Raw genomic sequence first — 20,483 nt, forward strand, 5'->3', positions numbered from 1 at the left:
CATAAGCCCTATGCATCTTGCCAGTTCAAGCCATCCAAGCAGCATGCTCCTAAAATGTTTTCCTGCTGATATAAAAAATCTTCCATCTGGAGATGCATTGAGCATGTCTTTCATTCGGTGTTGACTCTGTGGGCTCAGTGGCTTTTTGGGGGCAAGTCCAATTAACCAATTTGTCAGGTGCATGATCAAAGTCAGAAGCAGCGGAGGGAAAGGTTTATTTAAGGAGGTGTCATAGATTTGGTCAGTCAATACGTACTTTCTTTTCAGTTCCAGCTTCCTGCTTTCCTGTGACCGTCTTGGGAAAATCCGATATGACTCCGTGTGATTTAGAATGCTGTGTGCGCACACGCCAAGCATCTAATTGCTTTTTTAATGGTCTGCTCTGCGGGGAATTGGTTGTTTGGCAGTTGCGCACCACAGAGAAGGACCATTGTGTCAAAGCCTGTCATTATTTCTTTCCCACAGGCTCGCGCATCCACCCTTCCCCTATGACAGCTGACTCTGAGTTTGGTTTGGTAATGTTCATAGATTTTTGAAATCAGAGGAGAGTGTCCAAGTGTCGCAAACAAGGTGCAGATTGTTTAAAAAAAAAGAAAAAGTCAAATCAATTTGTTTCATGCGAAAGTGTTCCAATTTTGAGATAGATTTAAATGTCACACAATTTCTCCCTTTACTTATTCAAATGCACATCTCCTCCATTGGTTAGATTTGATGAGGGTGTGGTCTCACTTAAGCGCAGTTGACATAGCCCTCACTGGCAATGGGCTTTAACAAGGATGCGGTCTGTGTAGGAACAGAGAAAAAGTGTTCCGAGGGGGAAAAAAACAAGAATCAGAAGGTTTGAAATGTTTTGAGTTGGTGCGATGTGCTCTCCGGAGCGCTTCCGATCAGCGTGGGGCATAAGGAGTGAGCAGAACCGGTGTTCTCTTCTGTTCACAGCAGCAACCAGTAGATTCTGAGCATCAGGTGAACATTTCATATAGTAGCTGTAGCCTGCTTCTTCTTCTTTTACCCCGGGCTTCTATACACTCCACTTTAACCACAGGGCAGATGGGACGCAGAAAAACAACTATGACCAAAGAATCCGCGCCCTGACGCGCTCCGATGCGTGCATGCTGGACCGGTGAGTGTGTGGACTAGTATGAAGCGCCATGGCTTGGTGTGACCGCGGGGTTCAAACGCTGTTGGCCACTGTGGGGGCTTTCGCTGCCTTTAGCCTGATGACCATCGCCATCGGCACGGACTACTGGCTCTATTCTCGGGCATACATCTGCAACGGCACTAATGCCACCACAGACGAGACACAACCACAACCCAAAAGTAAGAAGGGCGATCTCACCCACTCTGGGCTGTGGAGAATCTGCTGTATCGAGGGTAAGCTCTGCTCACTTTGTGGATTTAACTGTGCTCATGTTTGAGAAAAACACGCCGGGTTTCTAGTGAAATGTTGTTAAAAATATAGCACATTTTATTCTCCTAGAAACTATTTTTTGGGGGTTTTTTTTTCGTATGAACCTTTTGCTTCCCAGTGTGTACAATCAGTCTCAGTCTGAGCGCACAAAGGACGCCTTCCCTTTACGCATGCCAAGTGTCTCTTTCTGGAGATGGGCACGCAATGAGAAAGAGATCACACACGCGGAACAACTTTCAGGTGATAAAGAATGAGACAGAAAAAACAAATATGCACACATTTACAGATTTGAGGGGCATAAAAACGGGAAAGAAACCGGCGTTGCCCCGCTGTACACGCTCTTCTCGAGCTGTCTGCCAACTGTTACATCTCATTGTTCAAGCGCAGGCCCACACAGTCAACTCGGCTGAATAGTCTGCAAACGAATATGATGCCAAGACGGCGCGTCTGAGCCCATTCACTTTTAAGCTGGCAGGAAATGTGCGCGCTATCAGTCTACTTTCATTCATGTCTTCATTGTATCCGTTGCTGTTGCTTGGCAACATCCCTGAAATTGCTATGGAAACATGCCCGGTGATTTAAAAATAGATGACTCTGAGTTCACGTCATGTCCGAGCAAAAAAAGAAAAAAAAACTTATTTGTTGTTATAGAGCATCAGGTAAACAATATGTTTTTCACAAGCTCAACCTTCCCGAATGTGTTTTGAGGGGTTTCTTTTTTTTTCTCCTCCCCTGCTCCCCCTTTTTCTGATTACATGTTCGATAAGGAGGTGCGCTGGCAGTGACGTCTTATTTCGGAGGCAGACAGGCACTCATTCATTGACCAATCTTCCTTCCGACCACCTCTTGACTTCTTGCCTCAGAGAGTGGCTTCAACTGATCGATTTGCTTATGGCACAGACGTCTGTTATGACGCAGTGATTGATAGAAGACAGTTTGAAGCAAAACGAGCAGAAAAATAAATAAAACACAGAAGAATAAATGACAAAGGGGGCTACACCTGATCTTAGCGTTCCCCCACCTTCCGAATCCCACTTTAACAACTGTTTATATATATTGGATTTCATTCTATATAGAAGTACAGGATACATCTCCTGGTGTATGTTTTTCTTTTCTTGACTTTTTTTTTTGAGGACACTTGTATCAGAAAAAAAGAAAACACAGTTCTGTATACAATGCCTGTGCAGCCTATGTAAAATCAGCTGGTGTCAGAATCAGTGCTTTTCCATTTCTGCAGTTCTGTTGATTATGAGCCTGTTTTGAATCACATTTCCTGGAGCTAATGTCATCAGAGGCCACATATCGGGAAGGATTGAGTTGTCGTCATTGATTTGACTGTTCTGGGCTCACGCTGGGTGAAGGTGGACGGCTCGGAGAGGAGAACATCCTCGTTTGTTACGAGTAGATAGTTTCACTTCTGTGCTTCTGCCTAAAACTATAAGCTGGAGGCTCTGTTGTCATGGAGACTCATAAGTGTAGAGGAGAACACAAGCGAGGAAGTCCCCCCCCCCCCCCACCACCACCACCACTTCTACCACCTTCACCATTACTCCAACCACAAATGTACACACACCCCTCTGGCCATAAAGACAAACAGACTGGGTTATTGACGGGGACGCCTCTGTGTGTATCACAGCTTCTGGAGAAAACATCATCACATTTTGCTGAACAGATTACAGCAACAGCATGTCTTTCTCTCAGTCACATCAAATCTCTGGAACACAGCAGCTGTTAAGCCCCATTTTTTTTCCTTCCCAGAATCCAGTGATGAATGTGTTTAACATTTCTGGACACTCTTCTTTTTTTTCTTTTTTTTACCTCCTCTCTCCTCTCTCTCTCTGTCTCAGCAGGCCTGAATGACAATTAAGGAGTAGGCAGGAATATATAAAATGAGTCTACTTTATCGGAAGGTCATTATTTCCCTCCTCTGTGGAGTCTTTTGCATTTCACAGCCGGTGTTTTGACTTCTTTTCCCCTTTAATGTTTGTTTTCCCACATGAATATTGTAAGGCCACGGAGTGCACCTCATTTGCAACAGAATCGGCAAGCATCAGAGACTATTGCTTGTGACTCTAGTAAATACAACCAGCTTTTTAAAACGAGAAATAACCTAATGAACAATCCAATTACCAGGTACATATTTGCAGTAAACGTCCCAGCTGGTGGCGGATTGGTGTGAGTCGGGAGGCAGCTGTTTTTCTTGAGGGTCAGTGGGAGCGCTAGTTTAGGTTGTGTGGGGGTCACTTTGCTATTCTTGCCATTTTCTAAGAGTCTGTAATTAAAATGTAACAACTGAGAAGTCGTGAAGGGGCACTAATTAGCCAGCAGGGCCCAACTTCTAACACCAGTCATGCCATGCTCTGTTCCTCAGGTTGATGCGATGTTTTCCTCTGTTTTATAGGTTTAAGTCCTCAGTTCTCCTCATTCTGTTCTGTGTTATTGCACTTAGCTCTTTGTTACTTCGATAGTTTCCACAGATCCACGGTTTATGTCACTGTGAAGGTTCTCAGTTATCCAGGTCATTGTAGTCAAAGGAGCTTGCAAAGCAACTAAAGAAGTCCAGACGTTTTTCTTTGCAAGCTCCTTTGACCACGGTTTATGTCATTGGGACCAAGAAAAATCTTTGCCATCAGCCTGTGAAATGTGAATATTTGCTTGTTCATCAGTTTAAAAAAGCAGTTTTTTGACTTTAGAAAATTACTGACAGATACCTTTTCTAAACTTACTTCTGTTATTGAAGATAGTTAGCATCAGATCCACTGATAATGAAATGAATTGTAGTTTTATGGAATAGTGCGCCTTTGCTCATCTCATATTTAGGGTCTAGGGGCTGGTGTCTTCTAGATGAAGCTCATAAAGTGGTGATTTTGAAACCTCTGCAAAAACAGCTGATGAAAAACAGTTGATGATTAATCTAAGTTGATCTCTTCAAACCTTTAAATCCCACACCCTCGTCTTTGTGCTGTACACAACCGCCACTGCAAATTAGCGGACTTAAAAAAAATTTTGGTGCTTTTTAGCCTTTGTTGCGATAGGAACTTAAATAAAAGACAGGAAAGGTGCAAGAAAGAGCAGGGCAAAAATGATCTCAGGGCAGATTTGAACCCAGGCCTCTAGAGCTACAGTACCATCACCTGTTTCCAAGACTGGAGAGGATTGTCAGAAGTGTCATTTTTCTGTGTTGGCAATCACATGTGGGATGGCAATTTATGTTTGGCCCACATCTGCAGTTCTCTTATGCTTCTCTCACAGCTTGTGTTGACTGACAGTGCTGACTCAGGATGAGTCACAGCCACAGGTCTCCATTATATGGGCCGGATGTCAGGTGGGCATCTGGCCCACAAAACAGTTTCTGTAACCCAAGGAAGGCCATCCTCAAAACTGAGTGTCCAAAGTAGCCCAGATTAAGCCAGAAAAGTGTCTGCACCTTTTCCTCCTGCCTGTGTACTAACCCGAGACTGTCTGCACGGTGTGCCTTTGCGTTTAGTCTGCACATTTTGTTTCTGTAGCACATTTAAAATCCAAGCGTTTTACAATAAAAACAAAAGAGCTTCTAAAACTCGTCTACTCCTCTACTTACATCCACATCATTCATGTAACATAACACAACAATAAAGCCTTCAGGTTTCTGAAGGCTTTTCAAAGAAAGGCATATCTTTAGCTTAGATTCAAAGACAGTTACATGTTTATCTGATGTCAAGTTTTATTTTGCTGTTTTTACTGCCTGCACGTTTTTCCAGTGTTTTTAATCATCTGTGTTAAGCACACTAAGTTTACTTATAATAAAAAATTGGTATAAATAAAATTTGCATTGGAATTTCCACTTCAGAGGCAATCGGAGCAGCAAAGACCCTCTTGAAACAATGGCAGGATGGTCAGGAGTGATTGGGAAGCAGACCTTGAAGGAGTGTGTGGACCCAGTCTAACTACCACATATACAGGTGCAAGATTGTTTAAGGCTTTTAATAAAAACAGTGATGCTTTTTGTTGGATTCTGTTCCTGTGACATTTTGGAATAATTGTTAATGTGCAAGAGATGATTGACCAACTACAGCATACAGTGCTTGGCAGCAGTCCAATCTAGATGTAACAAAAGAAGCAATTTTAACCTTGTAATTCTTGAAAAGGATGAAGAGGTGTTTTTTAACTCCTTCTGACAAGATCTAGATTTACTGTTGTGGTCAAACACCTAAAAAACCTTAAAATATAGATGACAAAACTTACTGGCTTACCCTTGTGCAAAGATTTATCCTGTGGTTTGGGATTACACTGGCTCTGCAAGTGATGGAACATATCATGTTGCTGACATAATCAGTCTCATAAAGTGGCGTCTTTCTGTCATTTGCACAGGGCTCTTTAAGTTATTGCTCCTCACAGCCTTATTCACACACACAGTACCAACAGCACCTCTAATGAGTGAAGCCACATCACACAATGTATCTGTGCATACACATTAGTAAACTTTGATAAATTGATCAGACACTTATTAAAATGTAGCTCATAAACTATGACTCTGTGTGAGTCACCTGCCTGAAGTTACAGCCACAATGTTATTTGCTTTCAGATCCTGATCAAGTCTATCTCTGGGGATAATTTATCATAAGTAATTAATGAAGTAACCACTGCTGTGCTCCAAGCGTAAAAGCCAGCAACTCTCTCATTTTGGTGAGCAAATGGGTTGTGGTGCTGTCGCTGTGCTGCAGGTAGAGTCAGCAGTGAGTTACTCTGTTTCTTAACAGTCAGTCTGCAACAAAGTAAACACTTTGTAACATCAAATCTTCGGTGTATATAGATGTAAAACTGTAGAGGGAAAATTCAACATTCATGAAAAGCGTTTGGTCATTTTGGAGAAACCAGTGTGTCCCCGCAGCAAGGAAAGGCACATGTTTTTCACCTATGTGATGTTTATATACTGAAGCTGCTGCTGTAATATAGTTGTTTTTTTTAAGAGTGGGTTGTTTGTCACCTGAAAGGTAATGAAAGGAAAAGATTTCGATCTGAATCGCAAACCAGATACACGCCATGGTAATGATTCAGTTTAACTCAGTTCAATTCAATTCTATTTATATAGTGACAATTTACAACAAGGCGCTTTAACCACAAGTAAGCCAGCAGTCTGAGAGCAGATTGTCAAGATTTATAAATGGCTAGACGTGTTTACTTGGTTTAGGAGAACAGGTGGCTAAGAGAGGCTCCTTAGGTGGGCTGGTTTCTGAGAGAGGTGTGGGCTGAATGGTGAAGAATGGGCAAGCAGGTGGGTCGTGGGGAGGTATTGGGATCCACAGGCAGCTCTTGCGCTCCAGCAAATTCATCACCGTAGTGGATGGAACGATCAGGCAGAGAAGCATTGCTGCACACGGTCCTTAAGACAATTAAGACAATCCAGATGATGACAGTGAGTTGAAGGTGTGCAACAGCCGGCCAGGAAGAGCCAAGAAAAGCCAAGAACAAAATTAAAATGCGCCAGGCCTGCCCTGAAGCCTAAGACAAAGTGCTATATTGGAGTGATATTGTACTATAAGGTCTTTCAGACAAGCCGGGACCTGAATATTCAAGAACAACACTTCAAGATTCTAAAGGGATCCAATGAACAGAAGCCAATATGTCTCTGGTTCTAGTCCATGTAATGATATTATACAGACAAGCAACAGTGGAAAGTAACAGAATTCATTTGGAAAAATATCAACCGTATGACATAAAATTCCAAAAGAGCACCTGTGCAGATATGTTAAAGCTTTCTCATTTGAATCCACACTCTTACAATGACCTCTCAAGCACCATGTTGAGAATCCATTATACATGTACATTTTTAAATGAGTGGCAGAGCATAACAGGCTTCACAGCAGACTACGTGATAGATCACAGTTTTCTTCCAACAACTTGGAACCCAAGCGGAGCTGTGTTTGAAGAAATTGCAGCCTGGTGACAATTTAATTAACCAACTGTCAGTCATATCAACACTGAATCACTGATGTCTTCGCCAAATTGCTTTTCTCTCATCCTCACTTGGACTGAAAAGAAAGGAGGGGTTTGTTTTATTACACAGAGCTTTTTTCTTCTTTTTCTTTTTCTTTTTCACCCCTGTCCTGCCATCCCCAGCTCGCAGCGCAATAATCGTACGCGGAATCAGTGCGAGTCGTTTGTGGTATCGTCGCTTACAGTGTTTTGTCTGTTAACGGCTTCATAAAATGGATTCATCCCTCCTTTTTCTGTAAAGCTCAGAGCGCTCTCCCTCATCAGCTGCTCTCCATCGCAGAGCTGAAAGAAGTAAGGACAATAAAGCAGAACAGGTTGCTGCTGAGCCCGTTTGTTGTAAAGAGTGTAAGGTGCATCGCTTAGAGGAGGCTACGCAGCTCCAGTGAAATGCAGCATTGATGTCCCTTTTGATTGGTTCACACATCAATCTATCCAGAGCCAGCCAGGTGTGAAAACGAGGAAGTGAGGGAACGTGTCGCATGAAGCTTACTGCCATCACCTGCAGTTCTCCTGCAGACACCGGGGTGAGCGAGCAGTGACTTGATGAGACAACGTTATTTGGTGTATTCCACCGAGGCCGCCCTGTCATTTGCTATAGGCTGAGCTGCTCTAATTCAAAACAACGACAACGTGCATCATGCTGTTGCCAGTGGCACCACAGCTGTGGCAGCTGCTTCCAATGAATGTGTGTAAGTGTGTATGAACACGTGTTTTTGTTTTGTTTTTTTGTTGTTTTTTGTATAGGCACGTGCCCATTTGTGTTCACAGCCATGCCCGCTTAAGCACTGACAGATCTTTGAAGGGGGAAGTCTCTTATTTAACGGGTATCATGATATAATGAAAATGTCAAATGCATCCTCTGAGATTGTTTATGTAAATGAGCTTATTAAAAACTTACAGGGGTTGCCATGGAGAAGAGGGAAACGGGATGCTCAGCATGGGATTTCACAACTCGAATAAGGCCCTGGGAACCCATCATTTCCCCACTAATATGTTGACTGTGTAGGAATAATTCCCAGTTTGTTTCGACCCAGTCATACTGGAAGCATCAACCTAATAAGCACTTTTTTTTTTAGTTTGTTTTTTTTGTTTTTTAATCACCAGCACTCCTGCAGCTGATCTCAGATCTCTGCCCTTAAACGCTCTCTCCCCGTTCTAATTTCTTTCTCCTTTTTAAGGTTGGTTCCTATCTTTACGCCATCCTCATCGTTCCTCTGCTCGCCTTTGTTGTTTCATTTCCTTGTACCTTCTTCCATTGTTTAATCTCCACTTCACCCCTCCTCCTCCCACCTGCTCAGTATTCAGACTTTATTTCATTTCATGAAGGGTCCATCTCACAGCCTGCACACACACACACACACACACACACACACACACACACACACACACACACACACACACACACACACACACACACACTAAACCCTGATATTGTGTTGATAACTGTCACTCATAAATCATTAACCTTGAGGCATCCACTTATAAAAAGATTTCCAATCAGTACCAACATTGTCCTCTATCTCTTCCAATCTACATATCTCTCTCTCTCTCTCTTTCTCACTCTCTCTCCAACACACACACACACACACACACTTGTTTTGGTATCTTAATGAGGACATCTAATTGACATGATGCTTTCCCTAGGCGCTAACCCTAACCATCAAAAATAAATGCCTGATCCTCACCCTCAAACTAAACCTAACCATAACCTTATTGTAACAATGACACTAAAAACACATTTTGAGCTTCAAAAATGCCTTCAAACTCGTGTTGATGGGCATTTTGTCCCCAAGTGACTGTTGGTCCCCACGAATATAGCAGCTCGCCAATTTTCTGTCCTCACAAAGATGTCTAAACATCTAAACGCACACACACACAGAGGAAAACAGAGGCGTCACACTGGCTGAGTAGCTGAGACTGGACTGGCTATTAGTAACATTTTAGGTTCACAGTGAAAGGTTTGTTTTTGCAAGCAGCGTATAAAAAGTGTAAAATCACTTGGATGCAGAAGCAGAAAAAGACACAGCCAATCATGCAAACAGAAATGCGCGTGTAAAATCTGCAACAAGCCTTGCCGCTCCAGCACGATCCGGTATTTACACAGCAATTAACAGCACAGCTCAGGTGCCTGTTTTTTTGCTGTTTAACCACATGAGCCAGATGTGTGTGCGTGTGTTTCTTTTTTTCACAAGGCACAAAGTCTCACGTTGCTGCTTAAAATAGTCCAGAACCCTTTTTTTTTCCATCAGTGACTATACACAGAAACTTGTGCTCCATTTCCACAGACTGATTTGACACTAATTAATTTGATGTCCCTTATAAAGCAGCAGACCTAGTTAATGGAAGGGAGCGTGCCCTTAAAAGCTGAGCGACAGAGAAAGGTGGTTCGGTGGCTCACCCTCAGGCACCTGGGAAATGGAGTTGACAGGTCTCTGTCTGTGTGCTGTTAATGGGAAGGTTGGTGTTCATGCAGCGGGTCAGGCCCCATCTCTTTTGTCTGTTAGACCGGGCGGAGATGAAGGGGGAATATATTTTCGACATGGGTAGAAGTCTTTATGCTTACAGAGGCAGGCAAAGCTTAACTGAGCCTCAGCTAATGAACCATTCACAGACCCCTTTTTCCCTAAACACCAATTGTCCAATGATGGTGAGGCAACTAGCAAAGCTATGTCAGGCTTTCATTGTCCTCACAAGCCAAAGTAGGGGGCAGGTCCTTCAATATGAGAGATAAATGACTTTAATAAGTTTAAAGAGCCTCTTTAGCCTCTAAAAGCACAAACCCAAAAGAGAAAGGAAAATATTTAATGATGTCCTCATGTGTTAGAACATAGGTTTAATAGAGTATGAGGACTATTAGCATATTATTAACAAAACACAATACTTTAACATGAGTCACATAGACAATAAGAGGTGTCCGATTTTTACATTTTCCCTATCGTTTAGCAACATGCTACGTGGCAGGGATTATGGCCAATACCTCTGCACACAACCTCAAACAAGCACACATGAACATGCAACACATAGGCCGTAGATATGTTTATGTAAATATATGCAAATTAGAGCCCAGTGCAGCCCATCTCTAATACTTTAGATGTTCCTCCTAGAATAAGTGTGTTCATATGGTTAATGAATAGTCAAAGAGCTCACTGCATTACCACTACTGCACAGAGCACATCTATTAACCCCACCCCTAACCCCTTTTCCTCTTCACAAGGTGTTGTTTATACTCGCGCTCAATTACAGCTCAGGGCCTCTCTGAGCTTTAACCTCTCCCTCCCTCTTTCCTCTTTCTTTCATTCGCTCACCTTGGTGTTAAAAGCTTCCCGCACAGTCTATTGTTGTGTTGTTTAAATAGACTTCTTGTTCTGGCATTCAACCATTCACCTGGATTTGGACACGCACCACAAGCCATCAAATCCCTACGGGCATTGCAATCTTAATCACACAGCTATATAGTCCTGCCGCTTTTTCTTCTTCAAATGCGTGTGCACTGAACTGTGATTTCAACTTTGCAGAATTCACGGTCTACTCAGCGAGCTCTTAACAATAGTTTTGGTCAAAGGTCAAAGTCTTAACAATGGAATCTGGGAAAACGTGTAGCCTTTGCATGCTGCATGTACAGATTCAAGTAAATGTTTCCAGCCTAACGCTGAAAGAAGAGAAAAGGTAAAGGAAAAAAGAGCTTATTATGAAAGAGGGGAAGGCTTTTTAACATCATGAACACACAAACATTTGCCTGATAGTTGACCAAATGAATCCCAGTGGAAGCCATGCTGTGTTTCACTTTTACCTTGAAGAAGAAGCACTATTAAACATGAAAAATAGTCTGAGGTCATCTGAGAAGTGTCTTCTCACTCCATCTTCTTTTATCTAGATCCACTAAAGCATCTTATCTCTGCAGACTTAGCAAAGACACTCTGTATTTATATATCAGATGAAGATTTTTAATAAGCTAGGGAGATACAAATTAATTTTATTCAGTTCATTTCACTTTTATTTATATTGCACCAAATCACAACAACAGTAGCCTCAAGGCTTTTTATATCTTAATGGCCCCACAATAATACAGGCTCATGGAGGGTCAGCTATCTGCTGTGACCTACTGGGGGTAGAGTAGGGAAAGAGGACAAAGGACACACTGTGGTAGAGAGTCAGAAGTTAATAATAACTAAGTAATTGCAAAGGGGAATATAAACCCATAAAGAGTAGAAAAGAGGTGAGTAAAGAAGTCCACCAGTCCTAACTACAAACTTTATCAGAAAAGAAAGTTTTAAGCCTAATCTTAAAAGTAGAGAGGGTCTGCCTCCCAAATCCAAACTGGTAGCTGGCTATACCAGAGAGATGCCTGAAAGCTGAAGGCACCTTTGGAACCACGAGTAAACCAGCAGTCTGAGAGCAACATGCTCTATCGGGGTAATACTAAATCATGAGGTCTTCACGATAACCTGGGGTGTGATTATTTAAGACCGTGTGTGAGAAAAAAGATTTTAAATTCTATTATTGAATTCAAAGGAGCCAATAAAGAGAAGACCCCAAAATTTAAAAAGAATGTGCTAAGAAGCTTCAACTGGGAGTGAGCTAAGTGGGCAGATTTTAGTCAGTGATGTCCATCTTTTCATTGACAACATCCGTCTATGGATATCCAGACAGCTGAACACAAATAACCATAAACATATTCATCAAAGGGTCAGGCAGTGAGAGAGTGTGTGGGATAGATCAAGTGCTGCAGGTAATGTGCGAATGTCATTTGTAGTGTAAAAACTTTGAGTTGTCAGTAAGACTAGAAGCATTTTTACCAGTGTTTCCAGGACCACATTTTGCATAAGCAGCACACACACACTAACACACAGCTCACAGACCCACAACAAGGTCAAACCACACTGACCTGTGTCTATGCCACAGTGACAAAGACACATTGCCACTGCTGGTGGAAAAAAAAAAGTTGCCCACAGGGAGGAAGCATCAGCCGCTATCACGCAACGATTCCACCCACGAAATGATTATATAGGTTGTTTGTTCTTTCTGTCTGAAATGACTCACATAAACACTACTGATCTGGCATATATAGCAACAAAAATCTGCATTAAGTGGCAGGGGAAGTGGTGGTGGAATAAACACGCCTAACTTCCCACTGGGGAAGCTCGACTCTTGTCCAGGACCATCTTTAAGTTTCGCTTTCTGTCAAAATGTCTTCCTTAGGGTTGCGAGTAGATTATCGCCCGTTCTTCAACACACTGTTTTCCCAGCAACCATTTTGGCATGAAGTACTAGGTAAACACAGGTGTTACTAATTACATTAATGTCGTTTGATCCTGTCCTTAATTAATGTGAACAGCAGCACCTGTGTTTGTAGATTTTAATTGGAAAGGGATGCTTTGAAAAAGGTCACTGTTTAAACATGTTAGGCAGCACCATGCTCCTATGAGTTGTACGTTGTTACGGGGGGAAGGTGGAGGGGATTAACTTTGGGATATCTTTCCAAGAATAGGAAAGAAATCACCCTAAATGTTTAAATCAAATGCAGCCTTGATGTGTACAGCGGGCTAGTGAGGCTCATTCTTGTGCTTTTCGCCCTGCAGGCATTAATCAAGGCAGCTGTTACAGAATCAACCATTTCCCTGATGACAACGACTATGACACAGACAGTTCGGAGTATCTGCTACGTAAGTGTTCCCGACTTGTACATTTCGTCTGGTACCGGTAAAACTGTGTTACTCCTAAAAGAAAAAACAGGAAGTCCTCTGACATTCAGCATCTTGTCATTTGATTGTGAAAGCAGACAGATAACTCACTTATCTATGTAGAGTCAGAAAGATATACGAGACAGTGAGGTTTCACACATTTCAAAGCTTAAAGTCATTAAAGCATTATTAAACACTATTATATGTTTACAAGCAATTTTTTGGCTGTATCTATTGGATAGTCTTCATCTTTATTCTACTCATTAACTGATGTCTTAGATTTTACATTTCAGTTGCAAAATCACTGTTACAATGAGTCTAAACCAGAGTTTTCCTTGTTTTTCTTTGAAAAACTGGCTTAAACATGACTTGTGATTAGTCTGATACACAATGAATATTCTGTCACTGGAGACCCATCACTTAAAGCTGATTCAGAATCTGCCTAATATGCAAGAACAAAGGAGACTTGTCAAGTCCGAACTCAGTCCATTAGCCAGTCTAAATAAAAGGAGGGCTTAATAAAGGACTTTACAGTTGAATAAGCTCATTCATCTTTGGAAACCTGTAAAATGGCACAGTGATTCATTTTAGGGTTGGTGATAGTCAGCGAGAGTGCGTGTTGCAACCCACAGCTGATTAGCAAAGCTTTGTCACAACAAAGCCCCAAAGCATGACTAATAATGGAGCTTAAAAAACAGATCAAAGAAGAGGTTGAAAACAAGTGGTACTGGACTCGAAAGGTTAATAAAAAATATATATTTTATAATATATTTGATAATTTATGAAACTTGGTTGTTACATTAATTCATACAGTCTTGAAATAAACTGCATTTTTAAAGCCGTTTACAGTGACTACTCCATCCACTGCAGGTGTAGTTCGCGCCTCCAGTGTGTTCCCCATCCTCAGTACCATCCTGTTGATGCTCGGCGGGCTGTGTGTTGGGGTGGGCCGAGTCTACAACAAGACAAACAATGTGCTCCTAAGCGCTGGCATTCTCTTCGTAGCTGCAGGTGAGCTGGAGGAAACATGCACTGTCATCCATGTTTACAGTCAAGTCCAGTCTTGCATGCTGGTTTTACAAATGGAGGGAAGTAACTTGTACTTTGTCAGAGGTGCAATCATGATGATGAGCTTTATTTGCCACTAAAAAAAAGGCACCATATCCATTCTTCACATATCGTACAATACCAAGCAAAAGTCTTGCGCAGCCCCTGGTTTATTTATATTAGAAAAATGGGAACCAGGTTCAGAGAATTAGTGAGGCATATGTAGACATAGATGGAAATACTGCAAATAAGGCAAAAATAGGGTTTGTACAATTAAAATGAACTTGAAAGTCAATATTTGGTATGACCACCTTCATTTTTAACACAGCCTGAGCCACAGCAGTCTCTTAGGAAAGCTTACTTGGCATTTCTTTAAGTAGTCTTCAGGAATAGTTCTCCAGGCGTCTTGAAGGACATTCAAAGCTCTTCTTTGGATGTTGACTGCTTTTTGTTCTGATCTCCTTCAACATGATCCAACACTGCTTCAATAATGTTGTGCTCCAGGCTCTGGGAAGGCCAATCCATCACTGATAGATTTCCAGGGATCAATGTCATGCTGAAAAATGAAGAGGTTGCCAACGTTTTCCATATGTTATTATTATATGTTGGATCAAAATCAAAAAAAGGGAACAAATCTACCTAAGGGTATCAATACAGGAACTTGAACATGAATCTGAGGCAGTTTTCTATTTTCCAAATTCCATAAATTACCCAAAATACCCTGACAGAGTGGGGTTTTTTTTAAATATCTGTAGGCACTTGATATTGGATCTCTCTCCTGACCTCCTCCACACATATTGATGAGGATTTGAACTAAAAATTTCAAATTTATCACTCAATAAGACCTCCAGTTCTTGTGTAATTTGGCATACCTCAGCCTTTGCAGGCCTGTTTCCCCAGCCATCCTTCCACTGAGACCATTTCTGAGATGGATCAACTGAAGAGTCAAATCCATCTCTCAGGTCCTGTGTCAAGTCTTAGCTGGATTTTTTCCCCCCCATTACTTAAGGACATGACTTTCAGATACTGTTTATCTGCACTGTAAAAAAAAAAAAAAAGTAATATAAAAGTATTTTACTGTGTATTTTACAGTTTTGTACTGTTTTTCTAGAATATCATTAAATTTACATAAATAGACTGTGATTTTACATTTCAAATGTAAATTAACGTAAAATCAGTGTAAATGTAATAAAACATAATTTTCTTGTTTTTTAAATGTATTTGTCTGTACATATGCAAATTTAGATAGCTTCTTAGGACTTCCACTTCTTCTTTGGTCCTCTGCTTGTGCAGTTGCCCTTTCAAGGACACACTGTGCACTTATCTAGGAATAATCTAGTTGGTACAATACTACGATTTACTTTTGTTGAACTCTGCTATTTTTGTAGATTCTGCTAAAGAGGGAAGTAATTATAGGTTTTGTTTGTGACAGTAACAAAGAGGCTAATGATTCAATTCAAAATTGTTTCTTTGCTGTTGCCTGTTATGTGTAGATACAATAATTGTTAATCCCCTGAGCTAGGTGCCTTTTTTATGCTTCAGTGAGTCATAGGTTAGTGTTAAGTGGCTTAACAAAGAAAAGTAATCCAGTGAAAATAGTCAGATACAAAGACTGGACTGAAAAAACAGCAAACACTCCCATACAAAAAAAACCAAATTTTTTTTTAAAGACCTTCAGAAAGCCTGGAGAACTGTTGTTAAAGACCACTTTAAGATATTACAAGCAAGTTTGGAAGCAACATATAAATAAATAAGGTGGTGGCTCAAGATTCTCTGTACTGTAAGAATCAGAGTGTACACATTTAGAACCTCTGTTGTGACGAGAGCCTGTAAACGCTGGTTGTTGAAGTTTCTCGTGTTACTGAGCCTCACCTTTCATCTGTTTCTTGTTTATCAGGTCTGAGCAACATCATTGGCATCATCGTCTACATCTCAAGCAATGCAGGAGATCCCAGTGACAAACGTGATGATGACAAGAAGTACACTTACTCCTACGGCTGGTCCTTCTACTTTGGCGCCCTCTCCTTCATTGTAGCCGAAACTGTGGCCGTCCTCGCCATCAACATCTACATCGAGAAAAACAAGGAAGTTCGCTGGAAGGCGCGGCGTGAGTTTATCCGTTCACTCTCCTCCTCTTCTCCATACTCAAGGATCCCGAGCTTTCGCTACCGCCGGAGGACGTCGCACGCCAGCTCTCATTCTACGGAGGCTTCCCGGGAGAACTCGCCCATTGTTGGTCTGAAGGGGGCGGCATCTTCCAGTGGGGCCCTGGATGAGTTGTCCATGTACGCCCTGGCAAGAGACAGCGTGACAGAGAACACGTACAGCCCTGAACATGAGGCTGCTGCTGAGTTCCTCCAGGTCCATAACTGTTTCCCCAATGATATAAAGGATGGGGTGAATCGCAGGACCACACCAGTGTGAGCAGTATTTTGTGTAGCTCAAAGTTTACCAGATGAAGGACAGAAAAAGAAATGAATGAATGACAAAGCGTTGGGCTAACCTGCAAGAGACTGAGCACTTGTGACAACCTGGCATTTCACAGAGAGAGTGTCCACTTTGAAAAGGACCCAAGAAAGACTGGAGGATGCTTTATCATCTGCTTTTAGAGAATATTAAAGCAGAATACAGTTAATATTGTATGTGCTGTAGCCAGTCCAACATTAGCATTATCTTTCAACTGTGCCAAAATTCTTATATGAGCAGTGTGTCAATCGCAAATGATATTTGAGTAATGGTGATTGTGCTTCGTGGGTAAACCTGAGAGGGAAGAGATGTGCCATTCAGCAGTATTCTGCCCACAAATTAAATACCAAGGTGCTAACTGATATGTGCTCTTCACCATAAAGGTGTTCCCTTTGTGTGTGCGCGTGGGTGAAGTTTCTCTTCATTGCTTTCTGACAGGCAGGATCTGTGAGCCATGGTTAACATTTTGGAAACAAAGATCTTTTCTTTTATGTCTGATCCTGTAGTTTTGTTGCATAAACCTAATCAAACAATGAGTGAAAACTGAAAAAAAGGTATAAGTAAAAAGAGTTCTTTCCCTAAAGATTTCTGCCACTGCATATAAGCGTGGCTCTTTTTCAAACTTTGCATTGTGCCCTCATACTTAGTTCTGCTCTATACTTTAATTGTGGGTTTGAATGAGAAAGTTTATGTACTGTGTCTTTATGAAACAGCTCAGTTGTAATGTATACAGTGTTTAATATTTGAGTAGTAGATTGTGCAAGTTAGAAAGGTAGCAAGGGTTTTGCCTCCCTTGCCGTCTCCTCCTTTTTTCTTTCCTTATTCTTCTCTGACATTTGTCTGTGGAGCAAAATGTCCTTTTCTTTGTCACTGGAGCACCTCTTTTCAATGGTCCTTTTTTTTTTGCCTACTTCCATATCTGCCTGCGATCCTTCCATCACACCCCCTGATGGAGGCTACATTGTGTATGTGCCTGTCACAAAAGAAGAGAAGCTGACAAAAAAGGGCTGCCCAGAACTGTGAAAACAGCACAGGTCAGGACTTCCTTTAGCTCTGAATGGAGTCTCGACATCCAGGAGGATCGGAGCCAGGCGGCAAATGTGTGTCTGTCTGTCTGTCACAAAGCCTGGCAGTCCATCTGCTAGCCCCCCACCTACCCACCCAGCCCGGCTTCTATGTCAAACAGAGGCCCCAGACAGAAGCAGAGGGAGCTGAGTGGGTCCCTGGAAGATTTGGCTATAATAACAAGATATGTGTGTTTCATCTTGCAAGTCCTTCACTGCTCTTTCTTTTAGTTTCTCAGGAAATACAGTGCAGTGTTGGCAGGTTGAACGCTTTTGAGGTCCTTGAAGAAATGGACTGTTGATAAAGATAAACCTGATTTTAAAAAAAAAGACAAAATGCTGTTACGGCATTAATTTAAAGCTGTGAGCGTTTGCTTGAACTTGATCTCAGAGCCAGGTTTCTTTGGGAGTCGGCTCACTCAACCACAGAATAGTATTTGATTGTATTTAGTGCGCCTGATATTCCTTTAGAGATATCACTTCACATATCCAGCTGAGCACATGTTATATGAAGCCATCAGTATGATTTGTTCTGAGTGTAAATCTTTCACTTTTATATTACAGTGTGGGGAAAAATATGTTTGTAATGTAAAGCTGCAAAGTTGTGTATATATAAGCACAGAGAAAAAAAGCTGAATGTGCAGAGACATGAACAGAGATTCAAAGCATTATTTTACAGAACAACAATAATGCCTTGATAAATCTGGCAGTGGTTATGTGTTTCAATTGACCTTTTTATATTCAGATAAACACACGCTGTTTTTGCTGTGAATCTATTACGTATTCTGTTTTGTACGGTGAAGTGCAGTAAGTCTGTTTAGGAAGAGAAACTATATTTTCTATTCCATGTGTATGAAGCAGCTGTACCTTACTGTATGTGCTTATGTTGATTTATGGCTTACTATGGATATAAGCACATTCTTTTTCTTCATCAAGAAAATTAACTGTAAACATTTGAGGATGGATTTTCTGGAGGGAAGAGAGTCGGATGAGCTGTTTTGTTTAAATAGGCAGAGAAGAAAAAGTACATTTCCATGTTAAAACAACCAAACCGGCCACAATATCATCACTATTGTAAGGATATTTTCAGTGCCTTTGTTCGACGTATAATCTATTGTAAAACCTGCTTTTAATGTTCCAATCAAAAAGCATTTTTATTTAATCTGAATGTACACTGTTTTTGTCTCTGCCACTTTTTAGGTACTACCCCAAACATCACGTGTACAGATAAATAAACAAAATCAGGGTTAAACTGTGTGTTCAGCTGTGATTTTTAAGTGCACACTATCGTGTTCATAGTGGCATTACTAACATGCTAGTGGTACTGTTGGTATCATATCATCTTTAACAGGTTGGCGGCGAAGTTAAAAAAAAAAGTTTACAGGTCTTTATGTAGTCCCATGAAAAATTAAGCACATCCAATGAGTTTATAGCTTGTAGAAGCTATAACTGGTTACACTTTATAATAACTACACACTATTAATCATTAGTAAAGTATTAGTTTATACTTTAAAATAATGAATTAAGTATTAAGTAATGCTTAACCATTCCTCAACAGTGTGTTATTATTATGAACTGCTGCCTAGTAACCTGGCATAATCATGATTTTTATCAGCCCCTCACATCACTGTGGAGGAGTTTTGACCCACTTATCTTGTGTTGCATCAGTTCATTGAGGTTTGGGGCATTTGCATATGCACAGCTCTCTCTGTCCCGCCATCATTTCACTCAAGTTGAGGTCCTGACTTTGACTGGGCCTTGCAATTTTTTTTCCTTTTCTGCGGTGCTTGTCGTCATTGTCCTGTTACCTGGCCAAGTTTCAGCCAAGATTTAGCTGTTGGACAGCTGTCCTCACAGCTGACTCTAGCATAGTTTGGTATACAGAGGAGATCATAGTCAACTCAAGGCGCCCCGGTCCTGTGGCTGTAAAACAAGCCCAAATCATCATCCCTCCACCAGCGTGCCTGACAGTTATGATGTGTTTGTGCTGATATGCTGTGTTTGATTTTCACGAAACATAGCACTGTGCTTCTCCACTTTTGGCCTCATGGTTTTGTGGTTTGCAAAGTTAAAGAAGAAGAGGCATTCTCCTGCAACCCTCCCAAACTGACTTTTTTTACTGACTTGATTGTCATGAACTTTAACATTCAAGGTGTTAACACCGGCCTGAAGAGTCTGAGATAAAGCTCTTGGGTTTGTTGCAGTTTCTCTGAACATTGCATGGTCTGACCTTGGGGCAAATTTGCTGAGACATCCACTCCTGGGAAGATTGTAGCATTGTGTTAATGCACACCTGAATGCTTCAGAGCAGCAAACTGTCAAAACTTCAGCTTTTATAGTGGTTCTCACTATAAAAGCTGAGGATCAGTTAATCAAGTGCATTTTAGGTACTATAGTTCAGGAGGTAGAGTTGGTCATCTACTATTTGCAAGTTAATTTCATACCTTTTTAAAGTAGTCTTATAGGGACAATCTTCTGTCAGAGATTTCTGTTGAGGTTTCTTTGAGTGCCACCTGTCTGTGTTCCCATTTAAGAAGTTTACACAGAGATTTAGTCTCCATGAGTTTACTTAACAAGCACGATCCTTGCTTATTTGTCATGTGGCCGCTGATGATCTGATTTTTAGAATTTGCATCAGAGACTTGCGAGATGTTAGCAGACAGCTGTGATTGCACTGCTTGCTGCAGTTACACTGCCTTCTCTTCCTTCTCGTTGATTAGTCATTCTGACGTTGAACCTGTTGATTTTGTGATAATAAACATTCACAGTTTAGCAAAAAAAAAAAAAAAAAGGGGGGGGGGGGGGGGGTGAAACAGCAGCAAACAAAATCAAAACATT

General features: G+C 41.3%; 1 protein-coding gene across 2 annotated transcripts; it reads left to right on the forward strand.

Annotated features, from left to right (window-relative positions):
• Positions 1–819: 819 nt before the first annotated feature.
• On the forward strand, positions 820–20,342 carry LOC309704129 (voltage-dependent calcium channel gamma-4 subunit-like). Of its 2 annotated transcripts, XM_082529117.1 has the most exons (5): positions 820–966; positions 1,046–1,374; positions 12,967–13,050; positions 13,939–14,079; positions 16,013–20,342. In XM_082529117.1, exons 2-5 carry the CDS (start codon positions 1,152–1,154, stop codon positions 16,537–16,539), a joined length of 975 nt encoding a protein of 324 aa, XP_082385243.1. In that variant the 5' UTR covers positions 820–966; positions 1,046–1,151; the 3' UTR covers positions 16,540–20,342. The 2 variants fall into 2 exon arrangements, with proteins under 2 accessions (XP_082385243.1, XP_082385244.1); XM_082529118.1 differs by lacking the exons at positions 820–966; positions 1,046–1,374 and adding an exon at positions 8,017–8,076.
• The last annotated feature ends 141 nt before the right edge of the window (positions 20,343–20,483 follow it).

Source organism: Aulonocara stuartgranti (genome assembly GCF_965226115.1).
Source record: "Aulonocara stuartgranti genome assembly, chromosome: 4".
NCBI lineage: Eukaryota > Metazoa > Chordata > Actinopteri > Cichliformes > Cichlidae > Aulonocara > Aulonocara stuartgranti.